The sequence below is a fragment of the Scyliorhinus torazame genome, chromosome 10 (assembly GCF_047496885.1).
Source record: "Scyliorhinus torazame isolate Kashiwa2021f chromosome 10, sScyTor2.1, whole genome shotgun sequence".
Taxonomy (NCBI): Eukaryota; Metazoa; Chordata; class Chondrichthyes; order Carcharhiniformes; family Scyliorhinidae; genus Scyliorhinus; species Scyliorhinus torazame.
This window is the reverse complement of record NC_092716.1, coordinates 40424477-40438047: the sequence shown is the minus strand read 5'-3', so window position 1 is coordinate 40438047 and position 13571 is coordinate 40424477. Positions and strand designations below refer to the sequence as shown.

The window sequence follows — 13571 nt, the reverse complement described above, 5'->3', positions numbered from 1 at the left end:
CCCCTGCAGAACCCGCTCAGTCTTGGACATGCCCAGAACATGTGGCTATGGTTCACAGGCCCCACCCGCATGCCACTCACACCTATCCTCTACCCCCTTAAAGAACCTACTCATCCTCACCACTGTCATATGAGCCCTTTGCACCACTTTAAACTGGTGCAACTGGCTTAACCTCGCACATGGCGAGGATGCATTCACCCTCCACAAGGCCTCTGCCTATGTCTCAGCCCCCACCTCCCAGCTCCTCTTCCCATTTACACTTAATGTGCCCCACCCGAGCACCCTCCCACACCATCAATTACTTATAGATATCCAACACCTTCCCCTCCCCTATTTCATCCTTCGACAGCACCTTGTCCTGCAACCAAAGGGGTGCCAGCCCAGGAAAGAACAAAGAAAAGTACAGCACAGGAACAGGCCCTTCGGCCCTCCAAGCCTGCGCCGACCATGCTGCCTGTCCAAACTAAAATCTTCTACACTTCCGGGGTCTGTTTCCCTCTATTCTCATCCTATTCATGTATTTGTCAAGATGCCCCTTAAATGTCACTATCATAACGCAAGGATGGCAGCTCTCTCCTTACGAAGTCTCAAACCTGCTGATACTTAAAGCCGTTCCCCCTGGGCAACTCATACACTTCCTCCAGGTTCTCCAGCCCTGTATATTTACCCCCGATAAACAAATCATCGAAGCGCTCAAACACACCGGCCGCCACTCCCTAAGCCTTGTATCCAGCCCCGCCAGCGCAAACCTATGGTTATTACAGATCGGCTCCCAAGCCGAGGCCCCAAATGCTGCCTCCACTGCCCCCACATCCTTAGAGTTGACACCACCACTGGGCTCGCAGAGTATCTGGCCGGCGAGAACGGTAAAGGCGTCAACAACAAGGCCCTCAAACATGTACCCCTACATCAGGCCGCCTCCACCCGACCCCACACTGACCTCTCTCCTATGGTCCGTTTCCTTACCATAGCAATGTTCGCCGCTCAGTAATAATTTGTCATATTCGGCAACGCCAAAACCCTGCCACCCCCTCGCCCCCGCTACAAAAAGGTCCGCCGCACCCGTGGAGTCTTCCCCACCCAAACAAACCCAGAGATCAGCCCATTGACCTACCTAAGAAACAACTTTGAACAAAGATTGGGAGGTTCTGAAAAACAAACAAAAACCTCGGCAGCACCGTCAATTTCGCTGTCTGCACCCACCCTGCCAGTGACAGCGGCAGCATATCCCACGTCTTAAAAGTCCATCTTCATCTGCTCCACCAGCCGAGCCAAGTTTAGTTTATGCAACTGTGCCCAACTCCGCACTAGTTGGATACCCAAATACCTGAAAGCTCACCCCCATCACCCTAAAGGGCAACTCCCCATGTCTCCGTTCCTGCCCTCTGTCATCAATCGGGAACTCCACAATCTTTCCCATATTCAATTTGTATGCCGAAAATCGCAAATCATAATGCCTCCAATACTGCCCACCGGGTCCGAAATAGAAATACAGGTCATCCGCATACAATGTGACCCTGTGTTTAGTGTTTCCCAGCTCAATCCCTCAACGCCATTGCCAGCGGCTTTATCACCAAGGCGAAAAGCTATGGGGAGAGCGGGCACCCCTGCCTCGTTCCACGATGTAGCCCGAAGTACCCCAAACTCACTCGGTTCGTCCGCATACTCGCAACCGGCTCCTTTTAGAACAGCCGGACCCAGTCTAAAAACCACTGCCCGAACCCAAATCGCCCCAGCACCCCCAACAAATACGCCCACTCCACTCGATCAAAAGCCTTTTCCACGCTCATCGCCACCACTACCTCCACCTCCTGCCCCTCCAAAGGCATCATAATTACATTTAATAGCCTAGGCACATTCGCCGACATCTGCCTTCCCTTCACAAAAGGGAGTCCGATGCTCGCCTATCACCCCTGGCAGTCCTCAATTCGCAATGCTAACACCTTCGCCAACAACTTAGCGTCCACATTCAATAATGATACCAGGCGGTACGACTCACGCTGTTCCTGGACCTTATCCTTCTTCAAAATCAGGGAGATGGAAGCGTGTGACAATGTCGGGGGTAATTCCCCCCTCTCCCTCGCTTTATTATATGCCATCACCAACAGTGGCCCCAGGTCCGCCCCAAACTTCTTATAAAACTCTACCTGGAACCCGTCCAGCCCCAGGCCTTCCCTACTTGCATCGCCCATCTAGCCTCCTCTGCAGCCGCTGGGCTTCCCCCCTTCCCTTCCCCGAGTCACCTGCAAATCAACCCAATGTGGTGCGTGGTCAGAAACCACAATCGCCGAGTCGGCCGCCCCTGCCAGTAACATCTTGTCCAACACAACAAAGTCAATCCGGAAGTACACCCGATGCACATGGGAGAAGTATGAAAACTCCTTTGCACTCGGTCTCCCAAACCTCCAGGGGTCCAACCCCCCATGCGCTCCATGAACCCCCTTAGCCCCCTCACCACTTGCCGACACGCTGAACGACTTGGGACTCAACCAGTCCAAGCTCGGATCTATGACCGTATGAAAATCACCCCCATAGTCATCGATACGAGTCCAAGTCCAGAATCTTCTCCAACACCCGACTCCGAAAATCAATGTCATCCCAATTTAGGGCATAAACGTTTACCAGAGCCACTGGCATTCCCTCCAGCTTCCCACTAACCATCACATAACACCCCCCCCCCAAAATGCTCCCCACCTCGAATGCAACCCTCTTTTTTTTTTTATTTAAAAAAAATTTTTTTTTAAATATATTTTATTACATTTTTCAAACAAAATCTTTCCGTTTTTACAAATCAACATAAAAATACAATAACTAGTAAATAACATTATTTAAATAATATAGTGAACTAACAAAGTAACAAAAAATAATGCTCCCCCCCCCCCCCCCCGCCGGGTTGCTGCTGCTGTCACTCTATCTTCCCTTAACGTTCCACGAGACAGTCAAGGAACGGTTGCCACTGCCTGGAGAACCCCTGAGCCGATCCTCTCAACGCAAATTTTATTAGTTCCAGCTTTATGAACCCTGCCATGTCGTTTATCCAGGCCTCCACATCGGGGGGTTTCGCTTCCTTCCACATGAGTAAAATCCTACGCCGGGCTACTAGGGACGCAAAGGCCAGAATATCGGCCTCTTTCGCCTCCTGCACTCCCGGCTCTTCCGCTACCCCAAATATCGCTAACCCCCAGCTTGGCTTGACCCGGACCTTCACCACCTTTGAAAATCACCCTTGCCACGCCCCCCCCAGTACTCATCCAATGCCGGACACGACCAGAACGTGTGTGTGTGGCTCGCCGGGCTTCCCGAGCACCTCCCACACCTGTCCTCCATTCCGAAGAACCTGCTCAGTCTTGCTCCCGTCATATGTGCTCTGTGTAGAACCTTAAATTGAATCAGGCTAAGCCTGGCACACGAAGACGAGGAATTTACCCTGCTTAGGGCATCAGCCCATAGCCCCTCCTCAATCTCCTCCCCCAGCTCTTCTTCCCATTTTCCCTTCAGCTCCTCTATCATCGTCTCCCCCTCGTCTCTCATCTCCTGATATATTTCGGACACTTTGCCCTCCCCGACCCATACCCCAGAAATTACTCTATCTTGGATCCCCTGTGTCGGGAGCAGCGGAAATTCCCTCACCTGTTGCCTCGTAAACGCCCTCACTTGCATATATCTGAAGATGTTCCCCGGGGGCAACTCATATTTTTCCTCCAGCGCTCCCAGACTTGCAAACGTCCCGTCTATAAACAGGTCCCTCAGTTTCCTAATTCCTACTCGTTGCCAACACTGGAACCCCCCGTCCATCCTTCCTGGGACAAACCTGTGGTTATTCCTAATCGGGGACCACACCGAGGCACCCGTCACCCCCCTGTGTCGCCTCCACTGCCCCCAGATCCTCAAGGTTGCCACCACCACTGGGTTTGTGGTATACCTTTTCGGGGAGAACGGCAGCGGTGCCGTCACCAACGCTTTTAGGCACGTTCCTTTACAGGATGCCATCTCCAGCCTCTTCCACGCCGCCCCCTCTCCCTCCCCCATCGACTTACAAACCATCGCCACATTGGCGGCCCAGTAGTAGTCGTTCAGGCTCGGCAGCGCCAGTCCCCCTCTATCCCTACTGCGCTGCAGGAACCCCTTCTTTACCCTCGGGGTCTTCCCTGCCCACACAAAGCTCATAATGCTCCTGACTTATTTTTTTGAAAAAGGCCCTTGTGATCAGAATGGGGAGACACTGAAACACGAAAAGAAACCTCGGGAGGACCATCATTTTAACCACCTGCACTCTGCCCGCCAATGAGAGTGGCAACATATCCCACCTCTTGAAGTCCTCCTCCATCTGCTCCACCAGTCGCGTCAGATTAAGTCTGTGTAGAGTTCCCCAGTTCCTGGCTACCTGGATCCCCAGATATCGGAAGCTCCTTTCCACTCTCCTTAACGGCAGAGCGTCTATTCCTCTTCCCTGGTCCCCGGAGTGCATTACAAAAAGCTCGCTCTTCCCCATATTTAGCCTGTATCCCGAGAAATCTCCAAACTCCCTCAGTATCTGCATAACCTCTGGCATCCCCTCTACAGGGTCCGCAACGTATAACAGTAAGTCATCAGCGTAGAGCGACACTCGATGCTCCTCTCCCCCTCTAACCACCCCCCTCCACTTCTTAAGAGTCCCTCAACGCTATGGCCAGTGGTTCAATTGTCAACGCGAACAGTAACGGGGACAGAGGACACCCCTGTCTTGTTCCCCTGTGTAGCCGAAAATACCCTGATCTTTGCCGGTTTGTGACTACACTTGCCACTGGGGCCCCATATAAGAGTCTGACCCATCTAACAAACCCCTCCCCGAACCCAAACCTCCTCAGCACCTCCCACAAATAGTCCCACTGCACCCTATCGAATGCCTTCTCCGCATCCATTGCCGCCACTATCTCTGCCTTCCCCTCCGGTGGGGGCGTCATCATCACCCCCAGCAGCCGTCACACGTTAACATTCAGTTGTCTCCCCTTTACAAACCCTGTCTGGTCTTCATGCACCACCCCCGGGGCGCAATCTTCTATCCTTGTCACCAGCACTTTTGCCAACAGTTTGGCGTCTACATTTAGGAGTGAGATAGGCCTGTATGACCCGCATTGCAGCGGATCTTTATGCCGCTTCAGGATTAATGATATCGTCGCCTCAGACATTGTCAGGGGTAGTATCCCCCCTTCCCTGGCCTCATTAAAGGTTCTCGCCAGCAGCAGGGCCAACAGGTCCACATATTTCCGATAGTATTCCACCGGAAACCCGTCTGGTCCCGGGGCCTTCCCTGCCTGCATGTTCCCCAGTCCCTTAGTCACCTCGTCCACCTCGATTGGCGCCCCCAGACCTGCCACCTCCTGCTCCTCCACCCTCGGGAACCTGAGTTGGTCCAGAAAATGTAGCATTCCCTCTTTTCCCCCTGGGGGTTGGGACTTATATAGCCTCTCATAAAAAGGTCTTGAACACCTCATTTACCTTCCCTGCTCTCTGCTCCATAGTTCCAGTTTCGCCCTAACTCCCCCAATCTCTCTCGCCGCTATCCTCTTACAAAGTTGGTGGGCCAGCAGCCGGCTCGCCTTTTCCCCATACTCATATCGCATCCCCTGTGCCTTCCTCCACTGTGCCTCTGCCTTTCCTGTGGTCAGCAGGTCAAACTCCGTCTGAAGTCTTCGCCTTTATACAGTCCTTCGTCTGGGGCCTCCGCATATCTTTTATCCACCCTCAAAATCTCCCCCACTAATCTCTCCCTTTCTTTGCCCTCTTGTTTCTCCTTGTGGGCTCTAATGGAGATCAGCTCTCCTCTAACCACCGCCTTCAGCGCTTCCCATACTACCCCCACCTGAACCTCACCATCGTCATTGACCTCCAGGTATCTCTCAATAAACCCCCGCAACCTTCCACAGACCCCCTCATCCGCTAGTAGTCCCACATCCAGTCGCCAGATCTGAAACGGCTATGGCCGAATACACCGTTCCTGCCACCTTCGAGATCAGTGCCCTACTCAACAAAAAAGTCTATTCGAGAATATACCTTTTGGATGTGGGTGAAAAAGGAAAACTCTTTAGCCAACGGCCTGGCAAACCTCCACGGATCCATTCCCCCCATTTGTTCCATAAATCCCCTAAGCACCTTGGCCGCTGCCGGCCTTCTCCCGGTCGTGGATCTAGACCGGTCTAGCCCTGGATCCAGCAGTGTTGAAGTCCCCCCCCCCCATTACCAAGCTTCCCACCTCCAGGTCCGGGATAGTCCCAGCATCCGCTTCATGAATCCCGCGTCATCCCAGTTCGGGGCATATACATTCACCAGCACGACCGCCTCTCCCTGCAATCTACCACTTGCCATCACATATCTGCCCCAGTTATCCACCATTATATTCTTAGCCTCGAACGATACTCGTTTCCCCACCTGTTTTTCACGTCCAACCCTGAGTGGAATACCTGTCCCACCCATCCTTTTCCTAACCTAACCTGATCCGCCACCTTCAGGTGCGTCTCCTGGAGCATGACTACGTCCGCCTTCAGTCTCTTTAAGTGCGCGAACACCCGGGCCCTCTTAATCGGCCCATTTAGGCCTCTCACATTCCACATGATCAGCCGGATTGGGGGGCCGCGCTCCCCCCCCCCCCCCCCCGCGCCGACTAGCCATCCCCTTTTCTGGGCCATCCCCCCGTCCAGGTCCCGCGCACCCATCTATCCCCCAGGCAGTGCCTTCCCGTCCCGACCACCTCTTCTCTTGCCAGCTCCCCCTTGCACTCAGCAACCCAGTTATTTCCCCCCCCCCCCCAGATACCCCTCTAGCATGGTTACTCCCCCCATAATGCTTCCGAAAGTCAGCTAACTCTAGCTGACCCCGGCTTCCCCCGTTCTCTCTTTGACCTCCCTGCAGGTGGGGCTCTCTTCCTTCCTGCGCCTATCTTCCCGCCATCATCTCCATAGTGCGGGAAAAAAATCTGTGCTTTCCTATCGGCTCCGCCCCCTGTGGCGCAGCTCCCTCATTCCCCCTCCCCCTCTCTGTCCCTTTTTCCACATTTCTTCGTGTGTCCCCCATCAGGAGGAGAGAAATTTCCCATCCAACATTGCTGTATAGTAAACCTCCCCTTTCCCCACTTGACATTCCTGTACCACCACCTCGTTGCTTCCCCCCCAACATCAAACTCAGATCTAGTCCAGTTTCTCTTCTTGAATTCTCATCTTCTCATCTGCCGTTTCGAAGTAGTAGTGCTTGCCCTGACGCGTGATCCACAATCGCGCCGGCTGCAGCATCCCAAATGTTATTTTCTTCCTGTGAAGCACCGCCTTGGCCCGATTAAAACTCGCCCTCCTTCTCGCCACCTCCACACACCAGTCCTGATACACTCGTATCACCGCATTCTCCCACTTGCTACTCCGTACCTTCTTGGCCCAGCTCAGGACCGTCTCTCTGTCCATGAAGTGGTGGAATCTCACCACTATCGCCCTTGGTATTTCACCCGCCTTTGGTCTTCTCACAAGGACCCGGTACGCTCCTTCCACTTCCAGGGGGCCCGTTGGGGCCTCAGCTCCTATTAGCGTATGGAGCATCGTGCTCACATAAGCCCCAACATCAGCTTCCTCTGCTCCTTCGGGGAGACCTAAAATTTGTAGGTTCTTCCTCCTCGAGCTGTTCTCCAGGGCTTCCAGCCTTTCTATGCACCTCTTATGTAGCGCCTCATGCGTCTCCGTTTTTACCACCAGGCCCTGTATCTCATCCTCGGCTGCCTTTGCCTTCAGTCCACGGAACTCTATCGCCTGGACCTTTTGTGTTTCCTGAATTCAGTCCCTTGATTGCCAATAACATCGGCGCCAGCACCTCTTTCTTAAGTTCCTCCACACATCGTCGGAGGAATTCCTGCTGGTCCGGGCCCCATGCCTTCTGGGCTCCATCTGCCCTTCTCTTCTCTGCCGCTGCTCCAAAGGGTCCTTCGCAATGTGGCCACTACCGCTGGTCCTTTCCATACACACACGGGGGGGGGGGGGGGGGGAGAGATCTTCCTTCGTCACCCCACACTGGGCTTGGTCTAAAAAAAATTCCGTTGGGGCTCCCGAAAAGAGTCCAAAAGTCCGTTAGAACGGGAGCTGCCGAAACGTGCGGCTTAGCAGTGCATCGCCGCAACCGGAAGTGACCCAACCCTCTTATTGACCAACACCGTCACCCACCTCATCTTCATATCCAGCCCCGAATTGAACACCTGCCCCACCCAGCCCTTTCCCAGCCTCGACTGATCCCCCACCTTCAGGTGTTTCTCCTGCAAAAAAGCCACATCCGCCTTCAAACTCCTCGGATGCATGAACACACGCAACCATTTAACCGGCTCACTCAACCACCTCACGCTCCACGTGACCAGCCTGGTCAGGGGGTTCCCCGTCCTCTTCCCCTGCCAATCAGCCATATCTTTTTTGAGCCATGCCACGGCCCACGTCACGCAACTCTCCAGGCCCATCCCCAGATGTCCACCGCCAATCAATCCCTTCCCAACTGTGCCACACCAACCACACCCATGTCCGCAACCCTCACCCCCCCCAAACGCTTTCCTCCTGGCAACCCCCGTTAATTAGCCCAGTAGCTAGCATGGTGGCCCCCACACAAGCCTCCAACCACATCTCCTCCCTCCAGTCTCCTCCCCGCCCCTCCCCCCCCCATCACCCCAATCATTCCGACAGGCACTTCTTAAGAGTAACAAAAGGCACACTGACCATTACTGCTGCCCTGCCAAGATCTGCCTGGGAATACCCACCCTCACTTTAAAAAGCTCACAAATCTCCTCCAAAGTTGTGTCCTCAGTCCATTATCCCTCATAAATTCCGTCGCCTCTTCTGGCGTGTCAGAATAAAGCTCCCATTTCTGGAAAGTCAGCCACTAGCAGACCGGGTGTAATACCCCAAACTTCACCCCCTTTTCAAAGAGGGCAGCCTTAATCCGGTAGAACCCAGCCCTCCTCTTTCCCAGCTCCTCACCCAGGTCCTGATACATCTGCAGCTCACTCCCTGCCCAGGTAAACTTCTTGCCTTGCAACTGGAACAGCTTGTCTAAGGGCGTGGCAAGTTTTGGAGAACAAGTCTTCAGTATTATTACTGGAATATTGTCAGGATTCATAGCCTTTACATTATCCAGTTCCTTCAGCCGTTTTTTGATATCACATGGGGTGAATCGAATTGGCTGCAAACTGGCATCTGTGATGCTGGTGACTTCTGGAGGAGACCAAGATGGCTCATCTTCTTAGCACTTCCAGCTGAAGATTATTGCGAATGCTTCAGCCTCGTCTTTTACACAAATTTGATGGGCTTCGCCATCATTGAGGATGGAGATATTTGTGGAGCTTCGTCCTCCAGTGAGTTGTTTAATTGTTCACCACCATTCACGCCTGGATATGGCAGGACTGCTGATCCTAGATCTGATCCGTTGGTTGCGGGATTATATAGTGCCTCTAACATAATAAAACATCCCAATGTGCTTCACAGGGGCATCAACATTTAACACCTAGCTGCACAAGGAGATATCAGGACAGTTTGATCAAAGGGTAGTTTTAAGAGAGTCTTGTAATGAATGTAGGAAATTGTTATGCATTATGGCCGCAATTCTCCGGCCGTTGGGATTGTCTGCTCTGGCGGAGAGCGCAGGGTTTCCCGGCAGCTTGGGTGGCTTCAGCAGGAAATCCCATTCATAAGCAGCAGGAATAGAGAATCCTGCTGCCAGCGAACACAAATTTGGGGGATGGGAGAATCCTGCCCTATATTTTACATTTGTTGCAGTAATGTTATTAAAAACTCTGCGTCCAAATACATACAAGCAGTATGTCTGCTAAAGCTGTGATTAAGGAGTCAGAAAGGTGAGGTGATCATTGTTTTTAACCATTTACTTGTTTACAGAGAGATGGCTAATGGAACATTGTTTTTATTTTGGGAAATCAATGGGATATACATAATTTATAAGGGATTATGTTTAGTCCTAACTAAACAGGACATGGGATATCTTAGTGGGAGGAGACGGAAGAATGCCTTATGATGTAATGAATGGGTGGGGCCAAGTCTGTCTGTAGGTTTGCAGTCTGCCCTAGGATTTTTTAAGTTGAACAGTAACAATACAGCTCTTCCACTGGCTCTGGAAAGGTTCTCTCTAAGGATTCTTCACAGAAACCATTTCCTCCATTTTTGTCTGCAACAAACAAGGTAAGAGAAAATGGTGGGTCGCACAGGTCAGCCGGTGTGGGCCGCGGAGGTTGGCCGGTGTGGGCTGCGAAGGTCGGCCGGCGTGGGCTGCGTGGGCCGCGAAGGTCAGCCGGCGTGGACCGCGAAGGTCGGCCGGCGTGGGTCGCGAAGGTCGGCCGGCGTGGGTCGCGAAGGTCGGCCGGCGTGGGTCGCGAAGGTCGGCCGGCGTGGGTCGCGAAGGTCGGCCGGCGTGGGTCGCGAAGGTCGGCCGGCGTGGGTCGCGAAAGTTGGCTGGTTGGTAAAAATGGATCCACGGAAAAAAAGTTTGAAGAACACTGGTCTAGTGAACCTCTTGTTACACTCTGCCCAGGTAAATATATCCTTCCTTGGGTAAGGATGCCAAAACTGTACACAGTATACCAAGTGTGGTCTCACGGGAGGCCCTATACAATTGTGGTAAGTATTCCCCTGACAAACATAACAGTGATCACAATTTATAATAGCTTCAAATGCACTCTTGAAAATACAATAAGTGCAGAAATTAAGTTAGACCAAAATACAGTACCAGTGCTGGTTGATTTTAATCCAGAACTGTGTTTGAAGTCGTGCTTCCCGTGCTCAAATTGACAAGTTTTAGGCGATGAGGAGGACCATTCTGTCCATCCACAATCTATCAAGATTGACTCCTCTCTCCCCCCCCCCAAACTGCAAGAGCAGCAGCAACAACAATAAAAACATCAAATCAACTTGGTTTTTAACTCTAGCATTCGTAAGAAATTCTTTCCATTTGTAAAATAGTTTCAGAGATGCCAGCTAACTAGGCCAATGGTGTATCCCTGGATTAAAATAAATCTCTCACCATGACTCCTGTAAGCAACCAAAAGCGGCGGAATGTACGTGAGAGCCACAACTATCAACAAAAACAACGTGGCTTTGGTGAAAACGCTGGTTTTGTAACGAACCAGCGACGGGTGCGAATAAATTTCGTAGATGGCCATTTTTAACGAAGCCGTCAATGAGTTAGTGCCGGGTTACCATAGCTTCCCCCTCGGCAACGGACGCCAGGCAGCGAGCAAGATGGAGGGGCGGGCAGGGGCGGCCCTGTTGTGACTGACAGGGATATTGGCCAGCCACAGGACGCTTCTTAAATCACGTGTCCCCGACTCGTCCAATCAGAGCGCCAAAAAGGCGGGACTATTCCTCCTCCCCTGCCTGCAGACATCGGTTCGTACTCCCAGAATCACAGCGTGGTTCCAGCACAAGGAGGGCCATTTGGCCCCTCGTGTCTGTGCTGGCTCTCCTTCCTCTTCACTCATCTTCTCTACTGAGTAGTACTGCACTCCTGTATGCTTCACCCGATGCCTGTGTACTTACATTGTGTATTTATGTATGCCCTATGTTTTATTTCATGTATGGAATGATCTCTCTGGATTGTACACAGAACAGTGGGCGAGATTCTCCAGTCCAGCGCCGGTTGGGAGAATCGGCTGGGCCGCCAAAATTTCCCGGGACGCCGGTCCGACGCCCTCCCGTGATTCTCCCAAGCGGCGGGAACGGCCCCGTCGAGTTCCGCGGGCCGCAGAATCGCCGGAGACACCCAGAATGGTGATTCTCCGGCACCCCCGCTATTCTCAGGCTCAGATGGGCCGAGCGGCCAGGCCAAAATGGCGGGTTCCCCCCGGCGCTGTCCACACCTGGTCGCTGCCATCGTGAACGCTGGGGGGGGGGGGGGGTGACCTGCGGGGGGGCGAGGGGGGATCCTGCACTGGGGGGTACCTGAAATGTGGGCTGGCCTGCGATCGGTGCCCACCGATCGTCGGCCGTCCTCTCTGAAGGAGGACCTCCTTCCTTCCGCTGCCCCGCAAGATCCGTCCGCCATCTTAGCGGACTTAGAGAGGGGCAGACTTAGAGAAGACGGCAACCACGCATGCACGGGTTGGCCCCAGCCAACCCGCGCATGCGCGGATGACGCCAGTAATGCGGCGCCGGCCGCGTCATCTATGCGGCGCCGCCTTTACGCGGGCAACAAGGCCTGGCGCGTGTAGATGACGTGGCCCCGATCCTAGCCCATTGTCAGGGCCTGAATCGGTCGGGATCGTGAACCTCGACGGCGTTCACAACGGCGCGGCCACTTCGGCACCGGAGTGGAGAAGCCCACCCAATACTTTCCACCGTACCTCAATACACGTGACATTAAAACAAATCCAATCCGTAGCCTTTCACATTTTTCCTTTTCAAATAATAATCCCACTCCCTCTTGAATGCCTCCGTTGTTAGCTGACTGGGCTAAATCGCTGGCTTTTAAAGCAGACCAAGGCAGGCCAGCAGCACCGTTCAATTCCCGTACCAGCCTTCTCGAACAGGCGCCGGAATGTGGCGACTAGGGGCTTTTCACAGTAACTTCATTGAAGCCTACTCGTGACAATAAGCAATTTTCATTTCATTTCATCCGCCACACGCTTGAGGCAGCGCACTCCAGATCCTAACCACTCGCTGCGCAAAAAGGTTTTTCATCATTTGGCCATTTTTTCTTTTGCCAGTTATCTGAATTCTGTGCCATCTGGTTTGCGATCCCAATGGAAACAGTTTCTCCCTAAGTAATCAGTGCAGACTCCTCATATGTTTGAATCCTTCCACAAATCTCCCATCAACCTTCTCTTCTCCAAGGAAAACAGTCCCAACTTCTCTAATCTATCTGCATAACTGAAGTTCCTCATCACTAGAACCATTCCAGTGAATATTTTCTGCATTCTCTCCAATGCTTTCATATCCTTCCAAACTGTAGCACCCAGAACTGGACACAATACTCCAGTTGAGGCCACACCAGTGTTTTATACTAGTTTAACTTAACTTAGAAACCATGGAAAAGTTACAACACACATTCCATTTGTTTTTGTACTGTATGCTCCTAATAAAAAAAACTATATTACATTGTGCTTTATTAACTGATCGCTCAACCAGACCTGTCACCATTAATGGTTTATGCACATACACATCAAGGTCCCACTGCTCCTTCACTCTGTTTAGAATTGTACCCTTTATTTTTTATTGTTTCTCTGCAATGAGTTAACATAGAACATAGAAAATACAGCACAGAACAGGCCCTTCGGCCCACGATGTTGTGCCAAACCTTTGTCGGCACAACATGTTATGCATAGAGTTATGCAGAGAGATTAGAGCCCCAGTCAAGCGACCACTCAGAAGCGATGACTATGAAAACTCCAATTTGTTTTTCATACTATATTACACCTCCTGCTCCCTGAAGAATCTCCCACACTTGGGCTGGGGTTTTTATGTCCCAGAGGCCCCTGGCTTAAGGGGATGGCTCCACCCCCCCCTCATCTAGGGGGATTGTACTCGGATGAGACTACAGGGTCAGAGGTTGCAGATCCCTTGGCCTCCAGT

The 13571-nt window shown here is 52.4% G+C and overlaps 1 protein-coding gene across 1 annotated transcript in view; it reads right to left on the bottom strand.

Annotated features, from left to right (window-relative positions):
• Positions 1 to 11254, bottom strand: part of tmem231 (transmembrane protein 231) — a 48131-nt gene extending 36877 nt beyond the window's left edge. Inside the window, exon 1 of the mRNA XM_072517971.1 lies at positions 11026 to 11254. Within this exon, the coding sequence (XP_072374072.1) occupies positions 11026 to 11164 (139 nt within the window). The 5' untranslated portion in view covers positions 11165 to 11254. The remainder of the gene's footprint in view (positions 1 to 11025) is intronic.
• Between the last annotated feature and the right edge of the window lie 2317 nt (positions 11255 to 13571).